Consider the following 25,763-nt stretch of genomic DNA (forward strand, 5'->3'; position numbering starts at 1 on the left):
TGAAGGCCATCTTGTATGTCCCTGCTGCTGGTCGATCTCGCCATGGGAGCTCGGCACAGGGGATGGATGATGAGGCCTTGCGCAATCAGGCCCCCTAATGTCCCTTAACCAGTTGCTGGGCCTCCTCTGCTCCGGTTGTGATGACTTCTGTCATAAGCAGTCACAGGCAGCTCCCAACGGGAGGGGTCCGAGTATTGCTATTCACCTCACAACGATAAGGTGACAAGAACTGGCAAAAAACACCACCACCACATGTCGGAACCGGTTTGGCTCAGTGGATAGAGCATTGGCCTGTGGACTGAAAGGTCCCGGGTTCGATTCCGGTCAAGGGCATGTACCTTGGTTGCGGGCACATTCCCAGTGGGGGGTGTGCAGGAGGCAGCTGATCAATGATTTTCATCGATGTTTCTAACTTTCTATCCATCTCCCTTCCTCTCTGTAAAAAATCAATAAAATATATTTTAAAAAAACACACACCACCACCACCCTAGTTTGATGTCAGATACATTTAGGAGCTCATTAAATTGACATCATCCTCATTTCTTATTATAAATGAAAACACTTCGTCTTATTTAAGAAAAAAGGAGGTAAAGTAATTAAAACCTAAATTATCCCAGTAATATTGCTGCCTTCCCCTCCCTTCTCCTCCTTCCCCCCAGCTCAGTTCTTTAAGAGCATATAATACAGAGTATTTTCCTAATTTAGAAAGAAAAGAGAATTCACCCTGACCACACTGACACAGCTACTGGGAGTTTGTATCCCTTTTACATTATTGCCCAGGCATCTATTTAGGAGGCTATGAATTCGAACAGTTGAAGTTTCTAATTGTTCGATGCTAGCAGTAGTATTTCTGTCCCTTGTAAGGTGCTTTGGATTAATTAAATGTGTCTTTCTCCTGAAAGGTGTGCCTGCCGCTTCTCTGGTGACCCCGGCTGATGTCATCAAGACAAGACTGCAAGTGGCTGCCCGTGCTGGCCAGACGACATACAGTGGTGTCATCGACTGTTTCAGGAAGATACTCCGGGAAGAAGGGCCTTCAGCTTTTTGGAAAGGAACAGCAGGTAGGGCCAGGGCCATGTGGAGAGGCTGGGCCGTGTGGAGAGGCTGGGCCGTGTGGAGAGGCTGGGCTGTGAGGAGAGGCTGGGGTGTGAGGAGAGGCTGGGCTGTGTGGAGAAGCTGGCTGGTGTTAAGGGCCTCCCCCATTACCACAAGTCGGTTTTGCGTCAGTCTGGTGTTAAGCGCCCGCTCCCATCTCTCTTTCAGCCCGAGTGTTTCGGTCCTCTCCCCAGTTTGGTGTTACCTTGGTCACCTATGAACTTCTCCAGCGGTGGTTTTACGTTGACTTTGGAGGCCTGTAAGTGCAGCTGTTGAACACCTTTGTAATGAAAGCACCCAAACCAATAGGGCTTTGCCTACAGAGACAGTTTTGGAACTGAAAGGACAGAGAAGCCTAGAGGACCAGTGCATGTCAGTCAAACAGCGGGCTTACATCCAAAAGCCTCACGTTAGGGAGTGGAGATCGCGACATGGCGACATCACACACAGTATTCAGCAGCTACTTGGGGAAAGTTTAGGGAGGAGCAACATAAAATGTGTGAATAGGTACCTTTCTTTAGTGTAAGCAATATGAGCTTCATGGATTTAAGTTCTTATTATTTAGATTTCACCAGAAGTAATGAAAGTTTGTATTAGTAACACTTTTGTGACCGTTCTTTCAAAGATTTAGTTAAGCCCTCACACCTCTGAGATTTCATTATTCACTATAACTTATTATTGGAATAGGTTTGGATGTCCTTAGAGCTAATCTATTGCAAACTAAACGAAGAGGCTCAGAGAGAGGTGATGCTTGTGGACATACTCACTGGTGAGATCCAGGCCAGGAATTGGGCCTCTCGAGGCTTCGTACCTGAAGCTTGTGCTGGAGAGAAGAGCAGCAACTTGTTGAATTTGCTGTGTGGGAGAGATTATACCCAAAGCAAGCAATTACCAGCTTTTCAGTGTAAGATAAACCCTGAATCTGAGTCTTCGCCTCATAAACCAAATAGAGGGACTTGTACAAGGAAGACCAATCTTACACTCCAGGCTTTTCTATGCTTTCACATTCTGTAAAACTAAGAATTACATTTATGTCTCTTCAAACACTTTAGCAATAACCTTCATGAGTTTACTATTTTAAAAGTTAGTGTTTTAAATTCTCAAAGAGAAAATGTAACTTTTTATGATAAGTTTATGCATTGTGCAGAAAATTTGGAAAATAGTAAAGTAAAAAAGAAAGTCACTCATAGTCCCACTTCTCAGAAAGTTTTAATATTTGAGTGTATTTTCTTCTGATCTATTTTCTAAGGATCTGTTTATATAAGTTTATAAGCATTGAAATTGACACCATTGACTCCTAAATCAGATATGTGAATGTGTTGTTTTCAAAGCCTCTATAAATTGTGGTTACTGCAGCACAGATGACAAGGAAATAGTTGGACAAATAATACTCTTCTTCGCGGCATGTGAGTCAGACTGAGATATTGAGCTGTGTGCCATCCTCAGTCCTGAGCACGCTAACCGTTAGCTTTGTCCTCCCAACAGCAAACCCTCTGGCTCCGAACCCACACCTAAGTCACGCATCGCAGACCTTCCTCCTGCCAATCCCGATCACATCGGTGGATACAGACTCGCCACAGCCACTTTCGCTGGCATTGAAAACAAGTTTGGCCTTTATCTCCCCAAATTTAAATCTCCTAGTGGCCCCGTGGCTCAGTCAAAGCCAGTGGCAGCAGCTCAGTGATGAGACGACCGCTGAGTGTGGCAGAGTAGCTCCCTGAAGAGAGAGGCCTAGCGAGCAGCCCTGCGCTGTGCCTAGTCAGCCGCACGGTGCCGACTGAGCCGAGTCTATATGTCATATACATGTATTTGTTCATAGTCATTTGCCCAGGAAAAAAAATACAATGCAGTTTCAAGCTTTAGTCATGTGTTGAAATGTTTTTAAGCTTTGGCATGAGTTAGTGTTCTTAGACTGCTTTGCACAGCTTGCACTTACAGTGAGTGACTGTACATATTGTACATCTTTGTACAGAGACACCTTGGCACCTCATCCCAACAAATCACATTTATAGAATGTACGCATTTCCTAGTGGCTTGAAATGTACAGAATGTTTTGAAAGTGTTTTATTAAGAATCACACGGAAATAAATGTATTAACAATTAAATTCATTCTCTCATGGGTGACTGATGGAACTGAAGCATCAATATTGGATGTATTTAATTTCTAGTTTGTTTTCCATTCTGGAAGAAAAAGGTATTTGCTGATAAAGAGGTATCACAAGTCCAAGTGCCAACACCATTGGATAAGAGACCCTTTGGAAAAGACGCCCGTCAGTGGATGCCAGAGGACAGGCTGAGACTCGCGGTGCTGATGCGTTTCCATTGTGTTAAATGTGTGCATACATCCTCCTCTGTCCATCACTCCAAAGGCGTTTCCTAGACGGCTCCTCTGCCATTGAGTTCCTGGAGACAGGGCATCTCCCTCTCTGCTGGCTTAGTTTTGCCTTCTTCCTCTGACACAGCAAGGGCCTAGCTGTCAAAACAGTAAAGGATGCTTTGGTAATTTTCCTCATGGATATGATTCCAATCAAAAATAAAATACCAAAATGTGTGTGCATGTAGTTGGATTTTCCTTCATAAATATACTGATAGTGCCTTTTATTTTGATTTGCTACTAATTCCAAAAAACTCATGATCAGGTTTCCCTCTCTTACATTTTTATAGGAAATAGTTCCTTTCAGAAAGGACTGTGGTGGAATGAGGGGAGAGAAGATGAAAAATAAAAGCTCTGTCTTATGATTCCCTGGGACCAGGTTCTTCCTATGAATGCAAATACAAACTGCTTATTCCAGAAGTCACTCATCGAGGGTGTGATTACTAATTTAGATCTCAACATGCATCTTGACAGCCACATCTACACTTCAGTGTGGTTGTGACTTGATGAGTAGTGTCAGAATTTACTTACTTTAGCAAAGTGCTCTGGGAAAACATTATTGCTATTGCCAGTGAGCCGGGATGTGAGAATGTATGCAAATATATATTTTCAAGGGGCGAGCCTGCGATGGACCAAGTCACTTAGTGTCCTCCCCAGCACTCCTCAGGATGGCTGACAGCCCTGTAACGCAGCCATAGGCTCCCCAGGTCCTGCAGGAACGAAGGAACCAGCTTTGAAAGCAAAGTTTTCAGTTCTTATAGGAATAGAATGAATAACAATCCAGTTGTTCTTCTATTGCTACCTGTTAAAAATGTGCAAGTAGCCCATGGATATGTTCTTATAGAATATTCCTATGATAAAATATAGAGTAAGATGTTAAAGTGCCCTCTGGATCCTGCTTCTCCCATTACCACTCCCTGCCCCAGATGTTATCACTGCTAACAGGTTATAGGATAAATTTGTAGCTGTTTTTCATACACACACACACACACACACACACACACACACACATTTATACTTTCAAACAGGATTATGTTTTAAATTTATGAATTGTTCAATGGCTTTAGTTTACTTCATGCCTTTTCATGTTGGGTCACAAAGTTTATCTTAATTTTTGGTAGTTGCATAGTATTGTATAGGTTATGACACTTTTCATAAATTATCCCTTGTTCACATTTATTTTTTTCACAATTGCAAGCAATGCTGTCATGAATGGTGAACATCTTTGTACACATATTTTGAGTACATGTGCTAGTATTTCATTAGGATATTTAAAATTGGAATTGGTAATTTACAAGATGTATGGATTTACATTTTATATATATAGCAACATTGTTCTTTTTTTAAAATATGTTTTTATTGATTTCAGAGAGGAAGAGAGAGGGAGAGAGAGATTGAAATACCAACGATGAGAGAGAATCACTGATCGGCTGCCTCCTGTGTATCCCACACTGGGGATCGAGCCTGCAACTCAGGCCTGTGCCCTGACCAAGAATCAAGCCATGACCTCCCGGTCACTGAGCAGTGCCAGCCAAGAGCCACATTGTTCTTTAAAAAAGGCTTTTACTAATTTACTTTTCTACTGACAACATATGAGGATGCCCATTTTTTTTTTTTTTACCACGTTGGCAAAAATGGGTATTAAGTGTTTTACATTTTAGTCAAATCATGATAAGTGATCATTATTTCACTTTTCGTTTAATTACTAGTGAAGTTGAACATCTTTTCATAGTTACTGGTCATTTAAAATATTTTCTTATTGTGGAATGTATACAGTGTGTATACACAAACACACACATATGCTCACATGTATTTTAAACAAATAGTTGTAAAGTAAAAACCCATATAACCACCCAGGTCAATAGAATATTGGTAACATCTAAATTCCCCCATATAATCCTCTCATAATCCCTTCTCTCCTCAACAGCATCTCCACCCTTCATTTCTTTGCTTTTCATTATAATTTTACCACCCATATTTATGTCCCTAAATATAATATTTAATTCCTGGTTTTGAAATTTATATGAATTAAATTTTATTGTATACTTTTGAGACTTCTTTTGCTAAACATGAGATTTGTTCAAATAACTATGTAGCTAGAGTTTGCTTATTTCGTTGTATGAATATATTACAATTTATTTTTCCATTTAACTCTCGACATCTGGGTTGTTTCCAATTTGGGGATATAATAGTGTTGCTCTGGATATTTTGTATGTGTATTTTGGAGTTTTCATTTTTAAAAGGATCTATACCTAAGGCAGAACCACAGAGGCACTGGGTTTGTTAGATTCTACTTTGCAAGATCATGTCAAACTATTTCTTAGAAACTCTTACACTGATTTACGTTCCCCCACGGGTGTACTTTTCTTCTTAATTTTTTACCAATCTATTGGCCTGTATAGTGTTATCTCATGGATTTAAGGCATTTTCCATCAAATGAGGCCGAACATCTCTTTATGTTAAAATATACATTGTTCTTCACAAAGACTTGACTAACTTTCATACTGCCAGCATATGAAAATCCAGTGTGTTTATTTGGCTACTTAGAGTTAATCTTTGGTGAGTGAAGTATATGTTAAAGTTTTATCCATTTTTCTCAGTAATTTGCAGAGGGTTCTTTATATATTCTGGATACTACTCCTTTATGAGTTGTGCTGCAAAATCTTTTCCCAATGTGTGGCTTGTCTCTTCACATTGTTCTTGACCAATTTTTTTCTTATGGTTAGCATGTCTTATATTTTATTTAAAAATATTTTTACTCTCTAGGTATGAATATGGTTGATATTCTCTTCTTAAATGCTTTATAATTTTGCCTCTCACATTGAAGTTTCATCCTATACAGAAATGCCATATGAAGTAATATTTTTGCCACTTTATATGGTTGGTCTGTTGTCCCAGCACTGTTTATTGAAAAGAACTTCCTTTCCCAACGGCGTTACAGTGCCTTCTCTGTTATGTATTAAGGGTGTGATCAGTGCAAAGATGTGTGTGTGTGTGTGTGTGATTTTTTTGTTTTTGTAATTGGTCTCTTCCTGTGCCACTACACACTCTTTTCCATTACTCTATCTTTTTAAAAAGTTTTGATACATAGAATAGCAAATCCTTTCACCTTCTTGTTCTTCAAGAAGAGCTTGTGGCTGTTCTTGGTTCTTTGCTCTTCCATATCAATTTTAGAAACAGCTTATCAATTTCCTCTCAAAACCTAAACAAACCAAACAGATTGAGATTTTGATTGGGGTGGCAATGATTCTGTAAGCCATTGGAGAGAATTTACATAATTATATTGGACTTTCTAATCCAAGAACATGATATATCTCTTATTTAAGTCTTTTTAATGTCTTAATCAAATTTTTATTTAATATATTTTATTAATTTTTTACAGAGAGGAAGGGAGAGAGAGAGCTAGAAACGTCTAAGAGAGAGAAACATTGACCAGCTGCCTCTTGCACACCCCCTACAAGGGATGTGCCCGCAACCAATGTACATGCCCTTGACCGGAATCGAACCTGGGACCCTTCAGTCCGCAGACTGATGCTCTACCACTGAGCCAAACCGACTTCGGCTCTTAATCAAATTTTATAATCATCAAAAGAGTCTTGTACATTGTGTATATATGTATTCATTCCTAGGTATGTCATATATTTAGATGCTATTAATCATATTTTTTTTTAAATGTCATTCCTGGTATACAGGAATATAATTGAGTTTCTCTCCCACTTTTTCAAAAATTTCAAACCTACAGTAAAATTTAAAGAGGCAAAATGAACTTTTAAATACATCTTTTCTTCTGAACTATCAGAAAGTATGTTACAAATTCCCTGGTTACTTCAATCCTAAATATTTCAGAAAACATCTAAAAATGAGGGCATTCTGTAAGCAAGTAAAACTATTACCACACATAACAGTATTCATGTTATCACCTGATATTCAGTCTATCTTCAAACTTCCCCTACTATTCCCGAAATGTCTGTCTGTTTTTTTGTGTCTGCAGAATGTAATCGGAATTGATGCATCATGTTTGGCTGTGCATCTTTGGTCTTTATTTCTGGAATAGTTTCCTGCTTTCTTATTTGTTTGTCCTTAACATTGTAAGTCATTTATCTTACAGAATGCTCCACATTTATATGTTTCCTTGTGGTATTGTCTAATTTGCTTCAATACTATAAAGTGGGAGTTAGTGTAGTGGTACAGCTATATTTTCTTTTTAACACCTTCTGAGGTATTCTTTACAGAACTGTAAACATAACCACAATCCAGTTTTAGTATATTTCCCATCACCTCACCAAATATCTCTACATCCTCAACACTGATTATTGTCTTTTATTACAGAAATTATTTTCTCTTAGTCTGTTTTCTTAATGGTATCTTTTGAAACACAAAATTTAAAACTTCTCCTAATTTATCAGTTTTAATATTTTATGGATTGAGCTTTTGGTGTCATCTAAAATTTCTGCCTAAAGCAAGGTAGGTCATCAAGATCTTCTGTTTTCTTTGAAAAATTTTCTACTTTTAGTTCTTCCATTTAAATTTATTATCTATTTCGAATTAATTTATGTGTACGGTATGAAGGGCTTAAGTCCATCTTTTTACATGTTGCTATCAAGTTGGCTCAGAACCATTAGTTGAAAAAATTATTCTTTTTCCAAATGAATTACTTCGATATTTTTGTAAAAAATGAATTGAGCATGCATGTAAGGGTTTATTTCTACACTCGGTTCTGTTCCATTTATCTCCATGACCCTACTTATGCCAGTACCACACTGTCTTATTTACTGCAGCTTCATTTTGTTTTCAAATAGGAACATGTACATCTTCCACATTTGCTCTTTTTAATATTGTTTTGGCTGGATCTTTTGCACTTCATATAAACTTTAGATTAGTTTGCCACTTTCTTAAAGAAAACCAATTGGTATTTTGATGGGGATTTTGTTGACTATAGATCAGTCTGGGGCGAATTTCTATCTTAACAGTCTTGTCTTCCAATTCATGAGCTTGGAATCTCTTATTTAGATCACTTAATTTCAGCCATGTTTTGTAAAGGTCTGGTATTTTGTTAAATTTATTCCTAAGAATTTTATTGTTTATGATGCATTTATGAATGGAATTATTTTATTTTCAGATTGTTCCAATAGCAAACAGAAATACAGCTGATTTTCCTGTATTGATCTTGTATCCTATGGCCTTGCTGAACTCACTTATTAGTTTTGATGGTTGGGTTTTTATGTGTTTCATTCCTTTGTTGTTGTTCCTCTCTTCCTCTGTTACTTTCTTTTGTGTAAAATAGATGTGTTGTAGTATATACCATTTCATTCCTTTGTTTTTATTATTATTTTTTAAAGTTTATTTTCAAGGACAGTTTTAGATCACAGCAAAATTAAGAAGGGGTATAGATTTTCCACACTTTCATAGCCTCCCCTTACCAACACCCCCCCACCCCCCATCAGAGGGCTACATTTGTTACACTTGATGAACCTACAGTTGACACTTCAGAATCACTCAAATCCATAGTTTACATTAGGGTTTACTTTTGCTGTTTTAATTCCATACGTTTGGACAACTATATAATGAAATGTATCCATCATTATGGTAACAGAGAGAGTATTTTCACTGCCCTAAAATCCTCTATGTTCATCCATCACTTCCTCTTAACACCTAGCAATCACTGATGTTTTTATTTCTATAGTTTGTCTTTTCCAGAGTGTCATATATAGTTGGAATCATAAAGCATGTAGCCTTTTTAGATTGGTTTTGTTCAGTTAGTAATGCAATTAAGATTCCTCTTTTCATGGCTTGAGAGCTATTTCCTTTTAGCACTGAATAATATACTCCATTATTTGGATAAATCATTAATTTTTGTATTCACATACTGAAGGACATCTTGGTTGCTTCCAACTTTTTGCAATTATGAATAAAGCTCCTATAAACATTATGCGCATGTTTTTGTATGGACATATTTTCAGCTCATTTGAGTATCAATGTGCAGAAAAGGCATTTGAAATACCAAGGAGTGTTATTGCTGGATTATGTGGTATATTTGTTCAGTTTTATAAGAAACTAGCAAACTCACCAACACCGGTTTGGCTCATTGAATAGAGCGTCAGCCTGCGGACTGAAAGGTCCTGGGTTCAATTCTGGTCAAGTGCATGTACCTTGGTTGCAGGCACATCCCCAGTAGGGTGTGTGCAAGAGGCAGCTGATTGATGATTCTCTCCCATCGATGTTTCTAACTCTCTATCCCTCTCCCTTCCTCTCTGTAAAAAAAATCAATAAAAAATATTAAAAAAAAAACAAACCAGCAAACTTAAAAAGCACACACTACCAAACTGTCTTCCAAAGTGGTTGTATCATTTTGCATTTCCACATCCTCATGAGCATTTGGTGGTGTCAGTTGTTCTACAGTTTGACTGTTCTAATAGGTAAGTAGTGATATATCATTGTTTTATATTTCCCTGATGACATGATTTGGAGTTTTTCATATGCCTGTTTGTCATATATATATATATATAATCTTTGGTGATGTTTATTAAGGTCTTTGGCTCACTTTTTACTTGTCTGTTGTTGAGTTTTAAGAGTTCTTTGTATATTTTGATAACAGTTCTTTGTCAGATAGGGCTTTTGCAAATATTTTTTCGGATTGTGTCACTTGCCTTCTCATTCTCTTGACATTGTCTTTCACAGATAAGTGTTTAATTTTAAAGAACTCCAGGTTATCAATTATTTCTTTCATGGATTGTGCCTTGGTGTTGTATCTTAAAAGTCACTACCATGCCTGTGGTCACCTAGGTGTTCTCCTTTGTTACCTACTAGGAGTTTTATAGTGGTATTTGTTTACATTTAGTTCTCTGGTCTATTTTTAATTAATTTTTGTGAAGAGTGTTAGGTCTATGTCTAGATTCATTTTTTTTTTTTTTTTTGCATGTGGATATTCAGTTATTCCAGACCATTTACTGAAAAGTTGATCGTTGTGCCATTGTATTGCCCTGTTCCTTTGTCAAAGATCAGTTAACTATAAATATGTGTGTCTATTTCTGGGCTCTCTATTCTGTTTTCATTGATTTGCTTGTCTCTTCTTCCAAAACCACACTATTTTGATTACTGTAGCTTAATATTATAGTCTTGAAGTTTGTTAGTCAAACTTTATTGTCCTTCAATAGTGTTAGCTGTTTGTCCTTTGCCTCTCCATAAAAAATTTAGGAGCAGTTTGATAATATCTACAGAATAACATACTGGCATTTTATTTGGGATTACATTTAATCATTAGATCAAGATGGAAACTGAGATCTTAACAGTATTGTCTTCCAACCAACATGGAATATCCACTTAGTTTTTTTTAATTCATCAAAGACTTTTATAGTTTCCCTCATATAAATCTTGCACATGTTTTGTTAAATTTACATCTAAATATTTCTTTGGGGGAGGGGTTGCTAATATAAATGGTATTGTCTTAATTCCAAATTTTCCTTGCTCATTGCTGGAATATGGGAAAGGAATAGACTTTTGTACATTAGCCTTGTATCCTTCAACCCTGCTATAATCACTTAGTAGGTCCAAGGTTTTTTATTTTTTTGTTACTTCTTTCAGATTTTCTACATAGACAATCATGTCATCTGTAAACCTTTATGTCCTTTTCTTATATTAGCTAGTGCTTCTTCTACAATGTTGAAAAGGGCTGGTGAGAGGAGACATCCTTGCCTTCTTCCTCTTGGTGGCAAAACTTCATGCTCCCCCCATTATGATGTTAGCAATAGGTGTATTTTTTTGTATCAATAGATAATATTTATCAAGTTACGGAAATTCTCCTTTATTCCTAGTTTTACTGAGTTTTTATTATGAATGTTTGATTTTCAAATGCCTTTTTCTGTATCTATTGATATGATAATATGGTTTTTCTTTAGTATGTTGATATGGTGGATTGCATTGATTTTCAAATTGTGAACCAGTCTTGCATGCCTGGGATAAATGCATGCAAGATATATACAGGGTGGAGCAAAAGCAGGTTTACAGATATATACATATATATATATATATATATATATATATATATATATATATATATTCTTATTCTTTCCTAAAAAGAGATTGTAGGATTTACCAGTAAATCCTTCTGGGCCTGGTGCTTTGTTTTACAGGGTTATTGATTAATTCAACTTCTTTGATATGTACCTATTCAGATTATATATTTATTCTTTTATGAATTTTGGCAAATACTGGGTATACCAATTAATAATGCCAATTTTGTAATTAAAGAAAACATGATAATTTCAAGAGAAACATCAAAACTGCTTTATTCAAAGTAAAGTCGATTGCTAGCTACACATATACCCCATCTTTCAGGTAATTTGTGGATACTGTCCCAATAGAACTTTCTTGTTTTGAGACAAACCATTCAGAGACCCAATTTTCTACTTCTTCATGCATTTTGAAGTGCTGCTCAGAAAGTGCATGTGCCATCGATCGGAACAAGTGGTAATCTGAAGGAGCAAGGCGGCAGGTGGGTTAATACTTCCCAGGCAAGATCTTTTAACGGCTCTTTAAATGGTTTTGAAGTGTGTGATAGGGCGTTATCGTGAAGCAAAATTACTTTGCCGTATCTTCTGGCCCATTCTGGTTGTTTTGTGGTCAAAGTGTGGTTCAAATGGATTATTTGTTGTCGGTAGCCATCAGTATTAATGGCTTCACCTGGTTTTAGAAGCTCATAATACACCACACCTTCCCGATCCCACCACACGCAGAGCATGGTCTTCTTTTCAAAGTGATTTGGCCTTGTAGTTGATGTTGGTGATTGACCTGGATCAACCATGATTTTTTATGTTTGGGATTCTCAAAATAAAACCACTTTTCTATTGAAAAGAATCTGTATTAACTTGTACACCTGGTATGTCTTTCAAGAAATTAGTCCATTTCATTTAGGTTATCAAATATGTGGCTGTAATGTTGGTCACATATGTCCTAGGGATATGTAGCGATACTCCATTTTTCATTTCTTTTTAGGCTTTAAAAGGCTATGTATGCCTCACAGGTTTTTTTTTTTTTAAATAAATCTTTATTCAGATTATTACATATGTTCCTATTCCCCCCTCCCCCCATAGCTCCCCTCCACCTGATTCCCCACCCGACCCCAAGCCTTTACCCCTGCCACTGTCTTCATAAGTGCAAGATTTTTATCCAATCTCTTTCCACACCCCTCACACCCTTTTCCCCTGAGAATTGTCAGTCCACTCCCTTTCTATGCCTCTGATTATATTATATTCATCAGTTTATTCTGTTCATCAGATTTTTTATTCACTTGATTTTTAGATTCACTTGTTGATATGTATGTATTTGTTGTCATTTTGTTGTTCATAATTTTTATCTTTACCTTTTTCTTCTTCCTCTTCTTTAAGAATACCCTTCAGCATTTCATATAATCCTGGTTTGGTGGTGCTGAACTCCTTTAGCTTTTTCTTGTCTGTGAAGCTCTTTATCTGACCTTGAATTCTAAATGATAGCTTTACTGGGTAATCTTGGTTGTAGCTTCCAGGGCCTTCAAAGCCTTCTCCAACCAGGTCCATTTCCCCCAAAATACACTCCTAAATCTAAAGGTGGCCAAGATGTGGTTATTGGCAGAGGCACAAAACGTACGCATGTAGGCTCAAGATCCCATAATTGTTCCTTTGAGGTGCGTGCAGGAGGCAACCAACTGATGTGTCTCTCTCACACTGATACTTCTCTCTCTCTGCTTGCCCCCTCCCTTCTACTCTGTCTAAAAATCAATGGAAAAAATATCCCCGGTGAGGTTTATCAACAAAAATGTCTTGTCAGTTTACTGCTACCTCAAAATATCTGAGGCCTCAAATTGTGATGTGATTTCTTAGAATTAAAAATTTTCTTAAGTATCAAGCCACTTAATCCTTAGATGAGATCTTGTTACGTTGCACAGATGGCTACAAAAGTCTCCATTCTAGTATTTAAAAATGTAATAAATAAAAACCCTTATTTGTGTGGCATTGTATAATTACAAGATCTCATGTAATCTTCACAGAAAGCAAATGTTTTCCTCACTTAGATGAAAATACGAATCCATGTCCCAAGTGACCTTACTGGTAATGAGGGAACTAAGGAAATAGAACTTGTGTTTTTTAAACCCAGTGTTCTTTCTTTCATATACCAGGCTGCCCTTAGTATAATGGGTTTGTTCCAAAACATTTCCATTACTTTGTTCAGAAAAGAAGTTTTAAGAGAAAATTTAGTACAAAAATTCACAAAAGATAAAATTACTTGCCATCAGAACCTTACTGACGGCATACCTAATTTCGGGAGTCACAGAGTCAGGGCTCTGCAGGTTCAGCAACATGTAGTGTGTTCTACACCCCACACAATCATGCCCCACAGCTCTCTGACCAAATCAGTACAAGAGAAGCAGGGGAATACATTACCGGAGGCCTGCATAAATGACCTCACAAAGTGAAGCAGGCCTTTCGGAAAGCTTACCTGAGTGCAAGCCATTCCATCCTCTGGCTGGAGCTGGTAATGGACTATTAAGAAGCCAAAACGGAGATTCCTGCTATGAAACTAACAACACAAAATGCTGTAATTTTCGAAAAGTTTGTAAAAGATTGCTGATTGGCTATGTTGAAACTATCAGTGTCTAGAAGCTACATACCGAAAACTTAAACCCATTCAAACTTTAAGAAGTTGGGGAATTGTGATCAGGAAATTGTGGCCAGTGGAAAGAAAATCAGTAAATCTAAAGTCCAACAAAAGGTCTGAGAGCATCAGCCTACTTAGGAAAGTATTACAATTAAAGGATAAATATCCAAAGTTTTCCTGTTGGGCTGGATAGGATTGCAGGATCTTTTTTCTAAAATGTAGTTCTTATATATGAAAATGACTTTTAAAAATATAATACACTGAGTATGAGCAAATAAAAACACATCAAACTAGGCACACGCAAATTATTACCTTTGGGGGCAGTAAGATCGAATAAATGTTCTTATTTATAATCCTCTACTGCAAAAGGAATACTGAACATGGATGTTCTGTCTTTCTTGCCTATGGACAACTGTCTCCAGTAGCACTAGAAGCCCCCATAATCTATAAACCAGATCTGTGAGTAAATAATTTTTCAGCGTTTTTTTTAATGAGTTAAAATGTATTTCTAGGTATTTCCCCCAAACTGGTAAGGTCCCTAGTTGCCTAGCAATTAGCAAGATGATAGCAAATTCCGTTCCTGCCACTATGTAGGTTGGGGGAAAAGTCTCAATGGGAATCCCATCATTAAATCATCAAACGAGGCTTTTTACCCTAGACTTCTGCCCAAGAATCAGGCATGACACCATTACCTTGGATGCTACGTCATGTTTTAAACAAGTCTGTTCTCACACAGTCACTGAGCAGCTGAAGCTGCAACTGAAGCTCAATTCTCTCTAATATACACCTAATTGTATGGTTTTTTTGTTTAGAAAATTTCCTGACAACATTGAAATACAGGGATTGCGGAAAATACATTTAAAAATGCACTGTCCAGCCCTGGCCAGTTAGGCTCAGTGAATAAAGTGTTGGCCTGTGGACTGAAGGTCCCGGGTTTGATTCTGGTCCAGGGCATGTACCTTTTTTATTTATTTATTTTTAAAATATATTTTATTGATTTTTTACAGAGAGGAAGAGAGAGGGATAGAGAGTTAGAAACATCGATGAGAGAGAATCATCGATCAGCTGCCCCCTGCACACCCCCTACTGGAGATGTGCCCGCAGCCAAGCCAGGGCATGTACCTTGATTGCAGGCTCTAACACCAGTCTATCAGGGTGTATGTAGGAGGTAACCAATCGATGTGTCTCTCTCACATTGATGTTTCTCTCTGTCTCTCCCCCTCCTACTCTCTTTAAAAATGAATGGAAAAATAGCCTTGGGTGAAGATTAACGAAATGCACTGTCCAACAGAATTGGAATGAAAAATCATACACTTCACACCATATTTTCATTCATTCAAGCCCTTCCTAGCGCCTTCTATGAAGCCAGCATCACCTTAATACCAAAACAGTTAAAGATATCACAATAAAAGAGAACTACAGGCCAATATCCCTCATAAACATAGATGCCAAAATCCTACAAAATTCTAGCAAATCAGATCCAGCAGTACATCAGAAAGATCATACAACATGACCAAGTAGGATTTATCCCAGGGATGCAAGGATGGTACAATATCCACAAATCAATAAACGTTATTCACCACATAAACAAACTGAGATAAAAATCACATACTCATATCAATTGATGCAGAAAAAGCATTTGACAAAATCCAACACCCTTTCTTGATTAAAAACTCTCAGCAAGGTGGGAAAAGAAGGATCACCTCAATATAATAAAAGCCATAAATGATATACCCACAGCTAACATCATACTCAATAGGCAAACACTAAAACCATTTCCCCTAAGAACAGGAACAAGATAGGGATGCCCATTCTCACCACTCCTGTTCGATATAGTACTGGAAGTATTAGCCATTGCAATTAGACAAGAAGAAGAAATAAAAGGCATCCAAACTGGAAAAGAAGAAGTAAAGCTGTCCTTATTTACAGATGACATGATACTATACATAAAAAACTCAAAAGACTCCATCAAAAAACTATTAAACTTAATAAATTTGGGAATGTAGCAGGATACAAACTTAACTCCAAGAAATCTATGGCATTTCTGTATACACAGACCATAAAGGGTGTACCAACAGTGTCCATCTCAGGTAACTGGAAGGCTGACACATTGAACCATATATGACACCCAGCACACAGTTACCCTACCAACTCAGGGAAGCAGCGAAAATGAGGAGCCAAGGAAACAGATCACAAATGAAAGAAATGGAGAACAAATGACTGGACATAGAGTTCAAAACCACGGTTATAAGTTTTTTCAAGAATTTCCTAGAAAAGACCGATAAATTTAATGAGACCCTCGAGTATATGAAAAAGGACCAACTAGAAATTACACATACACTGACTGAAATAAAAAATATTATACAGAAACCCAACAACAGACTAGAGCACATGTGTCAAACACAAGGCCCGCGGGCCAAATCCATTCCGCCAGGCCTTGCAATGTGGCCCGCACCGCGCTGTCATCACTGCACTCCACTGCGTTTCCATCACAATGACAGTTTATGACTGTTCAGTAAACCATTCGGCCCGCGATTTAGGCTGGATTTTAGATTTCATCCCCTTCTCTGTTTGAGTTCGACACCCCTAGACTAGAGGAATGCAAGAATCAAGTCAGAGATTTGGAATACAAAGAGGCAAAGGACACTCCTCCATAGAAGCAAGAGAAGAGAATCCAGAAAGTTGAAGATAGTGTAAGAAGCCTCTGGGACAACATCAGAATTGTGGGGGTGCCAGAAGAGAGAGAGAGCAAGACACTGAAAACCTATTTGAAGAAATAATGACAGAAAACTTCCCCCACCTGATGAAAGAAATAGACTTACAAGTCTAAGAAGCACACAAAATCCCAAACAAAAGGAATCCAAAGAGGACCACACCAAGACACATCATAATTAAAATGCCAAGAGCAAAAGACTAAGAAAATCTTACAAGTAGCAAGAGAAAAACAGTTTCCTACAAGGGAGCACCCATACGATTATCTGCTGATTTCTCAACAGAAATTATGCAGGCCAGAAGGGAGTGGCAAGAAATATTAACAGTATTGAATAGCAAAAACCTACAACCAAGATTACTCAGCAAAGCTATCATTCAGAATGGAAGGGCAGATAAAGAGCTTCACAGATCAGAAAAAGCTAAAGGAGTTCACCACCACCAAACCAGTATTATCTGAAATGCTGAAAGGTGTTCTTTAAAAAGAAGAAAAGAGCAAAGATAAAAATAATGAACAACAGGTACATATCTATCAACAAGTGAATCTAAAAGACAAGTGAATTAAAAATCTGAGGAACAGAATAAATCGGTGAATATAATAGAATCAGAGGCATAGAATGGGAGGGGATTGATAATTCTCAGGGGGAAAAGGGTGTCTGTGTTGGGGGTACGGGAAGAGACTGGACAAAAATCATACACCTATGGATGAGGACAGCGGAGGGGGGAGGTAAGGGAAAAGGGTGAGGTGGGGACCGGGTGGAGAAGGGAGGGAGAGAAACAATTGTAATAATCTGAACAATAAAGATTTATTAAATTAAAAAAAATAACCTGATGAACAAAACGATAGAAACAGATGCAGTAAAGCACCAGACAGACTGTCAAATTACAGCGGGAAGGCTGGGGAGTGTTGAGGAGAGGGAGAAGAGATCAACCAAAGGACTTATAAGCATAACCAATGGACACAAGATACTGGTGGGTGGGGGTGGGATGAGGGCATGTGACAGGGAGTAGGGAAGGCTGGGGGAAGGTCAATGGGGAAGAAATAGGAGATATATGTACTACTATACGTAATACTTTAAACAATAAAAAAAGAGTCAAGATTAAGGAAATGGACAATTTAAAATGGATAAAATCAACATCTAATCATAATCCTTTCTGCCAGTCCTAAATAGGCTGATTTCAACACCAATTCTTAGATCTTTGCCACTCACCTTTCAGACTTGTAGACAAGGTTGTGGTGACAGATCTCAAGATGTACAGTTGATTCAATGACCAGTTTCATTTTGAGCACCTTTTCTTCATGGCTACTGTAACCACAAAATCAATTTCTCTCAAAGGTTTTAGTCTAAGGGAACTCAATCAGTTAAAATAGGCAAATTCCTGTTTATCTTTTTAACTAAATTTATTTTAAATGGAAATAAGGAGTAAAGCAAACAATGTTGGAGAAATTTTTTTCACTGACATTATCTCAACACTAGTGGCCTGACACATGGATTTGTGTGTATTGAAAGGAAGTTAATTAGAAGAAATATTTTAATATTGTTATTTGCCTTTTCTTTATAATAGAAGTATCAATCAAATTCATGATAGACAATGACAGACTGAAACACACACATGTGATTGGCACCAGCGAGAGCTTTATATGTACCGTGCATGCACGAGTCAACTTACCCTTTTACATATATATAGAATAAACTTGCTTAATTACACCTGCTTTCTGATGTAGCTAAACTTTTTTCAGCCCAGTGAAGCATCCCAACTTCTCTTTTAGGTAATTGTTAGCAAAACAGCAGTAAATATCAAAACAAAGCAGATTATCATTGTAGATCATGCAGGGAGAACATAGGGTGAAATATTTAACTGCAGCAGTTTGCCTATATTCTGTGCTGTGAGAAAACCTTAAGTCATTTTCAAGGTCCATTTCTTACTACTTTTCAATTGGGTCAGTTTCTAAACTTTCTAACTCTCCATCTTCTGGCTAATGAAAGTAGGATTCCACTGTGTCTCCTATCTACCTACTCCAGGACTTCTGTAAGGATCAAATGAGATGAGGCACAGGAAAACGCTTCACAGACATTTGGTTAAAGTGAACTTCTGGCTATAGAGCAAGTGGTGTTCCTGGGGTAACGAAACTGCAAGAAGGCTAGTCATTGCTAGGGAGGAAGCGGGCATTGCTACATGCCCTCTGGCTGGGCTGTGGGCCACATTTTGCGCTATAGGGTCTCAACAGCATCGGCTGCAATTTGGTGGGCTGACACTCTGGGATGGTGGTGGGGCCTATGTCCTACTTGAGGGAAGCTAAGTGTTGCTTTGTGGGCACCAATTCCTCGGTGCCATTTCTCTGTGAGGGTCCGGCAGTTCCTGCGTTGAGCGTCTGCCCCCTGGTGGTCAGTGCACATCATAGCGACCAGTCAGATACAGTATATTAGCCTTTTATATATATAGATCAGTTCATAATGAATTGGGAGATCTACAGTACACTGTATGATATAGTTAAGGCAAAAGTCTTACATTTGAAGTGGCTGCTTACAACAGGAACTTAAAGATATAAAAAAAAAAAAAACACACTACACTTTATAAAAGAAAAGGAAAAATTAAAATTGTGGGAGTAAATCAAAATGAAAATTTGAAAAGTTAAACCATATTTGTTTTTATTTATATATAACTATCACAAGAATTATAAAGAAAAAGAATATCAGAAGGTAACTTGATAGATGAATGCATGCTATGGTAAGATGTTTCTATATATTATGGTTAGTGAGAACATTATCAGTGTAACAGGGCATTATGATTATTTAAAAATATGAACTTATTTAATCTGTACTTTAGAAATAAATGTATATAGTGTTATAAGTTGAAAAGAACTCAAAAGAATAACTAATACCAAATATACACCTGGTGTATAAGAATTTAAAAAGGCTGCATTCAGTAAAGTTAGTCAGCTATATTAAAAATGACACATATCCAAAACAAGATGCATATTATATAAAAAGGGACATTGTAAGATTTGCTAGCTGCATTAAATCCATGGTTTAATCCAAAAAATCTCCTTTTAATTATCATTTAGACAGAAGCATGCAAATAGTCTTAGGATCTACTTAAGAGTCTTCTCCCAACCCACTGAGGCTACCTATCCTCGTTTGAGGGCTAAGCAGGTATCCGGGCAGCGGCTTCCTCTTCCGCATCAGCCCGGTTTGCATTGATTTCTGCCAGTGTTCGGCCAAACCGTGCCCACTCATCATTTCGGGGGACAGCGATTTGCTGTTAAAGAAAGAAAATGTTTTATACACTGAGAAAAAAAAGATCAGTTTACTCGCTCTTATTCAATGTTTTCAAATAACTTTTCCATTAAAAATAATAGTTGACCTGAACGGCCTTTCCATAATTACAGGGACTATAACAATGACTTACACATTCTAAAACAAAAGACAGTGTTTGTGAAATGTGTCCTAGCAGCCTCAGAAATGATTTTGCTATTATCACCATCAGTGCGAGAGAAAATAACAATGATGCTCTGTAACTATAACTCCTAATACACTAGCTCATGACTTTTACTGATGGGGAGGGAAATCTTAAAAAGTTTTACTTCTTTACTTTATACTTTCCTTAGTATGAACTAGTTTTTGAAGCACGGTTTAAAAGAACTGGTGTCATAAGTATTTTTTTTTTTTTTTTTGAGCCCAAGATAACCTTTCTTGATATCTTAATCCCTGCGTCAGAAGGGACGCTACTTCTTCCACTTAGTGATGCACCAAAAGCAAAATGGGAAAAGAGGCTTGTAATGTTTTTTTCTCACTGAAGCAGTTCAATGACCAAAACTTTTTGATAACTGTTATTATAATATTAGAGGAATGTGACATTGCCATATTAGACACAAACCATTCGTCATAGCAAATGGATGTGCCTGTTTATAAAATTAGATTAGGTTAGACAGTGATATCCAATCCAATATGGTACCTACTGGTTACATCTGACTACTTACATTTAATGTACTTATAATTAAATAAAATCTAAATTTTAATTCTTCAATCATCCTAATCACATTTTAAGTGTTCAACAGCCATATATGGCTAGTGGCTACCATATTGGACAGTGCTGATACAGAATAATTTCTTTTGTGCAAATAGTTCAATTGGCTGTTCTAAATAATTCAATCTACTCTTCAGATCCAATTGCTAGAAGCCTTGGGGTGTCCAAGAGGATGGGACCCATAAGGCATAGTAAAGAAGGAGTGACTAAGGCACTAGTCAGGACTGAAAAAAAAGGAAATCACTTCTCAGCATTTTGTACAGCCAACCTAGCACCAATGAGAGAACTGCAACTCATCCTGTTGGATTCAATAATGATGATTCTGCAAAAGGCTTGAGAGCCAAGATTCACTTTTCACAATGGCATCAGAAAACTGTAAAAAATATATTACTCTGATTTTTTTACTACCTTGTCCAAACAAATATATGAATACAGAAAAATAAAATCTTATCTCAATATCAATTCTGTGAAGCTTGAAAGTCCAACTATAACTCCAAATTTCTTATTATGCCTAAAGAATTTCTAGCTTCCAGCAATGCCTGCTTCAAGAAGCAAGGTACTTCCAACATATGATATTACCCTCAAAATCTATTGCATGGGGACACAGGACATCCAGTTTAGAAAGAAAGTTAATCTCAAGAGTCCTTCCTATGGTAGAAAGTAAGTACTATCTTTACAACCATATAGTTTATACAATTCATGAACCACAAAGACTAGTTTTAACCATAAAGATAGAGTTACTACTATATTGTGAAAGCTAAATAGATGTGTCAAAATTATAGTCAGTGAGTCCCATACCTCTCCCACATCATATATAACAATCTGTCCTTCCGAATCACCCACGGCAATCTCTCTTCCAGAATGGGTCCATCTTACACGATTAAGAGCAGGATTACCCTCCACAGAAATACTGGCAGTTGGCACCTAAAGTCATTTAAAATATAGTGCAGTGTTAAAAGTTTCATCAAGATTTCTATAAACATGTAAAATAGTAATTCTTCTTTCTTCCAATCTGGCTACATTTTTAAAGACAAAGATGAAAATAGATAAAGAATTTTCCCAATGTTCTTGCCGTTCAGTGATACATTATGAATGATATTATAGTCAATCCTTGAAAATGGTTTGGGAAAATAACTTAAGCCTTTATATAAGAAATTCTCACATGACTGGATACATCATGCTGAAAGATCTTCTCTTTAATAAAGCATTCTTTGTTGTTTTTACTTCCTTAAGAAGTCAAGCTGTTTGACAACAGATGGCCAAAACCCCATTTTAAAGAAATATTTCAAAAGCCCTCATAAACAGATTATGGTTTAATTTTAGAGGACAGGAATTATTAATAAATTTGTAGCTTGCATCTCTGTCAGCCGAAACTTGTGCTTTGACCCACAGTTCTTGGAAAGAGTTCCTACTGAAGGTACAGTATGAGTTTTTTTTAAAGCCCCTGGTTCTAAGAACTGTCTAGAGCAGGGAGAATGATGCACCAACACAACGGCACCAGCCCCTTGCAATCTGACTCTCTCTCTCATAGACTGAAGAAAGAGATTTTCTTGCCACATGGAGAGCAAACATTCAATGCTTGACTCAGACCAGAGCACAATACAATTTTTTAAAAATCTGAAATATGACTAAAAATAATCCTCCTAATTGCTACCAGTCAACCCCAAATTATAAATTTAACCCCTAGCATGCTGTTACAGAGAAAAACTATAATTAAGATGTACTAAACTAGCAGTTAGCAGCGTTAAATTTTTTATATGCCCAATATATCACCTTCCTTGCCCTGTATAACCCAAGTATTTTACTTCAAGGGATTAGACAGATACAAGTTTAATGCAGTTTATCATTAGGATACAAAGCTTATTTGTGATGATGCTACACTCACAGAGCCTTTTACATTCCTTGGAATAGAAAAAATTTCACAAATTATTCAATAACTCTCCAATTTTCTATTTTTCCGCATATTTTTTGTTATTTTCCCACTTACCTCTGTGTCATTATTGAGATTCCACAAATCCAGCCTCCCCATGCCATCCACACAGGCAAACAGGGCTGGGTGGGTGGGTGACCACATAACATCATAAACATAGTCTGAATTATCTTCGAATGAGTATAAGGGCTTGTTATTCTGAAAGGGAAAAGTTGATTCTTAGCAGAGTCAAAATATGACATACATTCAACAGGTATAACATTTTATGATATTTAACTCAGCCTAGAAAAAGTTCCCATAATTGTGTCACTATAGAATTAGCTGGAGTTAATGGAACTAAGAGTCAATTATTGGACTGCATTTTCTTTTTCTTTAACTTATAGTTAACCATACTGTTTAAAAAAAGGAATAGAAGGTACTTTAAAAACATCTGTCAATAAGAGGATTCTAAGAAGATAGCAATGAAATTATTTTTTAATCTCCTCTAAATCTCCCCATAAACCCAGATAAAGTATAGCAAAATCAAAGATTCACAGACATCTACAACAAGATCAGGAGACAAAGCTCCAAATGTAAGCAGGTAAAAACAAACCTCTGAAGCAGAGTACAGAAGCCCTCCTAGCTGAGACACTGCTGATCCTCACAGCCAATTGGCGTGGAGATCACCACTTCCCAGTGATACCAACAATAAGCAAGGCTTAACAACAAGACTGCACACACAGCCCACAAAGGGCTACACCAAGACTGTCCACCACAAGTAACTGGGAAGGCTGTGCTACTGGGCTCTACCAGAACACCTAGCACACAAAGCTCTTCCATCAAATCAGGGAAACAACTAAAATGCAGACAAGAAGAAGGACACAAAGGAAGGAGATGGAGGAAAAGAAAAGATTGGACATTGAGTTCAAAACTACAGTTATAAGATTATTCAACAATATCCTAAAAAAAGGCTGATAAAATAAATGAAATCTATGAGGATATGAAAAGGGAGCAACTAGAAATAAAGGGGATCAACTAGAAATGAAGAAAACATTGTCTGAAATAAAAAAATGTTATACAAAGTCCTAAAAACAGACTGGAAGATCGCAAGAATCAAGACAAAGATTTAGAACACAAAGAGTCAGAAGACACTCCTCTGCAGAAGGGAGAAGATAAGAGAATCCAGAAAGTTGAAGATAATGTAAGAAACCTCTGGGACAATTTCAAGCCAACCAACATCAGAATTATGGGGATTCCAGAAGAAGAGAGAGAGCAAGATACTGAAAGAATACTAGAAGAAATAGTGACAGAAAACTTCCCCCACCTGGGGAAAGAAATAGACTTACAAGTCTAGGAAGCCCGCAGAACCCCAAACAAAAGGAATCCAAGGAAGACCACACCAAGACACATCATAATTAAAATTCCAAGAGCAAAAGATAAAGAGAGGATATTAAAAGCAGCAAGAGAAAAGCAGGTAGTGACCTATAAAGGAGCACCCATAAGATTGTCAGCTGATTTCTCAACAGAAACCATGCAGGCCAGATGGGAATGGCAAGAAATATTCAAGGTGATGAATAGCACGAACCTACAGCCAAAAATAATCTACCCAGCAAAGCTATCACTCAGAATCAAAGGACAGATAAAGAGCTTCACTAATAAAAAAAAGCTAAAAGAGTTCATCACCACCAAACCAGAATTATATGAATTGCTGAAGGGGGTTATTTAGAAAGAGGAAGAAGATAAAGATAAAAATTATGATCAACAAATACGTAACTATCAACAAGTGAATCTAAAAACCAAGGGAATTAAAAAATCTGATGAACAATATTAACTGTTGAATATAATAGAATCAGAGGTATGGAAGGGGAGTGGACTGACGATTCACAGGGAAAAGGGGAGCAGGGGTGCGGGAAGAGAGTGAACAAAAACTGTGCACCTATGGATGAGGACAATGGGGAATGGGGAAAGGACAGAGGGTGGGGTGGAGACCTGGTGAAGGGGAGCAATTGAGGGGGGGGAAGAGGATCACATTTGTAATAATCTGAACAATAAAAATTTATTAAAAAAAACAAACAAACACAAAAAACACACAAACTTCTGACAAGTACAAGACCTGCACAGTATGAGCATCTGTGAGGCAGGGCATGTGGGAAGGCACGTGGGCTTCTGCTAGCCAGAGAACAGAGCCTCACAGTCAATAGCAGATGCTCAGTGGCCAGCATGGGGGTCAGTCTGAGAATAGCAGAAACTGTGAGGGATTCTGACAATTTCATTTATAAATAAATGCACGCAGATTCCACGTGATATAAGTAGGGTCTAATGGTGCAGACTGAGCCCTATAAACTCTCAAACCAACAAACCAATGAGTTCTTTAAAGACAGAGTCTCACCAAAGAGAAACTTCTGGGAGCAGTATCCAATCTGTGGAATACAGCACATTAGGGGAAAAGGAAAGAGAAGGTTCAGATACAGGTGAAAAGGAACAGAAAAGGCATATCTTACATAGATAGGTAAAGAAATATATAGCCGAAACCAGTTTGGCTCAGTGGTAGGGTCGGTCTGCGGACTGAAAGGTCCCCGGTTTGATTCCGGTCAGGGGCATGTACCTTGGTTTCGGGCACATCCCCGGTAGGGGGTGTGCAAGAGGCACCTGGTCGATGTTTCTCTCTCATTGACGTTTCTAGTTCTCTATCTCTCTCCCTTCCTCTCTGTAAAAAATCAATAAAATATATTTTAAAAAAAAGATAGGTAAAGAAATATATAGAAGGCATATCTCAGATCAAGAAGGAGATAGCAAAAGAAATATAAAAAGGCATATCTCAGAAAGATAGGCAGATAAAGACATATAGCTGCTTTGCAAGAAACACGGGAGAACTTTCACCCAAACAATACAACTAGAAAAGCTATCTTTTCCCATTCCCTCCCTCTTAAAAGAGAAAACTCATTTCACTAGTAGACAATAAGCAACAAAAAGGTATCTTAGTCAAATCCCATACAAAGTTATAATGACAGATCTTTA

General features: G+C 37.4%; 2 protein-coding genes across 11 annotated transcripts in view; one reads left to right on the forward strand and one right to left on the reverse strand.

Annotated features, from left to right (window-relative positions):
• SLC25A12 (solute carrier family 25 member 12) overlaps positions 1-3,200 on the forward strand; it is a 149,638-nt gene extending 146,438 nt beyond the window's left edge. For all 4 annotated transcript variants that reach the window (XM_036421891.2, XM_036421892.2, XM_036421893.2 and 1 more), the window contains 3 exons: positions 903-1,061; positions 1,264-1,354; positions 2,581-3,200. In XM_036421891.2, the coding sequence (XP_036277784.1) occupies positions 903-1,061; positions 1,264-1,354; positions 2,581-2,779 (449 nt within the window). In that variant the 3' untranslated portion in view covers positions 2,780-3,200. The remainder of the gene's footprint in view (positions 1-902; positions 1,062-1,263; positions 1,355-2,580) is intronic.
• Positions 3,201-19,432: 16,232 nt separating this feature from the next.
• DYNC1I2 (dynein cytoplasmic 1 intermediate chain 2) overlaps positions 19,433-25,763 on the reverse strand; it is a 48,731-nt gene continuing 42,400 nt past the window's right edge. For 6 of the 7 annotated variants that reach the window (XM_036421898.2, XM_036421895.2, XM_045575244.1 and 3 more), the window contains 3 exons: positions 22,824-22,964; positions 21,635-21,760; positions 19,433-20,068 (listed from right to left, as the gene is read on the reverse strand). In XM_036421898.2, the coding sequence (XP_036277791.1) occupies positions 19,955-20,068; positions 21,635-21,760; positions 22,824-22,964 (381 nt within the window). In that variant the 3' untranslated portion in view covers positions 19,433-19,954. The remainder of the gene's footprint in view (positions 20,069-21,634; positions 21,761-22,823; positions 22,965-25,763) is intronic. The other variant, XM_045575242.1, reaches the window with a different exon arrangement.

Source organism: Pipistrellus kuhlii, unplaced genomic scaffold (assembly GCF_014108245.1).
Source record: "Pipistrellus kuhlii isolate mPipKuh1 unplaced genomic scaffold, mPipKuh1.p scaffold_m20_p_7, whole genome shotgun sequence".
NCBI lineage: Eukaryota > Metazoa > Chordata > Mammalia > Chiroptera > Vespertilionidae > Pipistrellus > Pipistrellus kuhlii.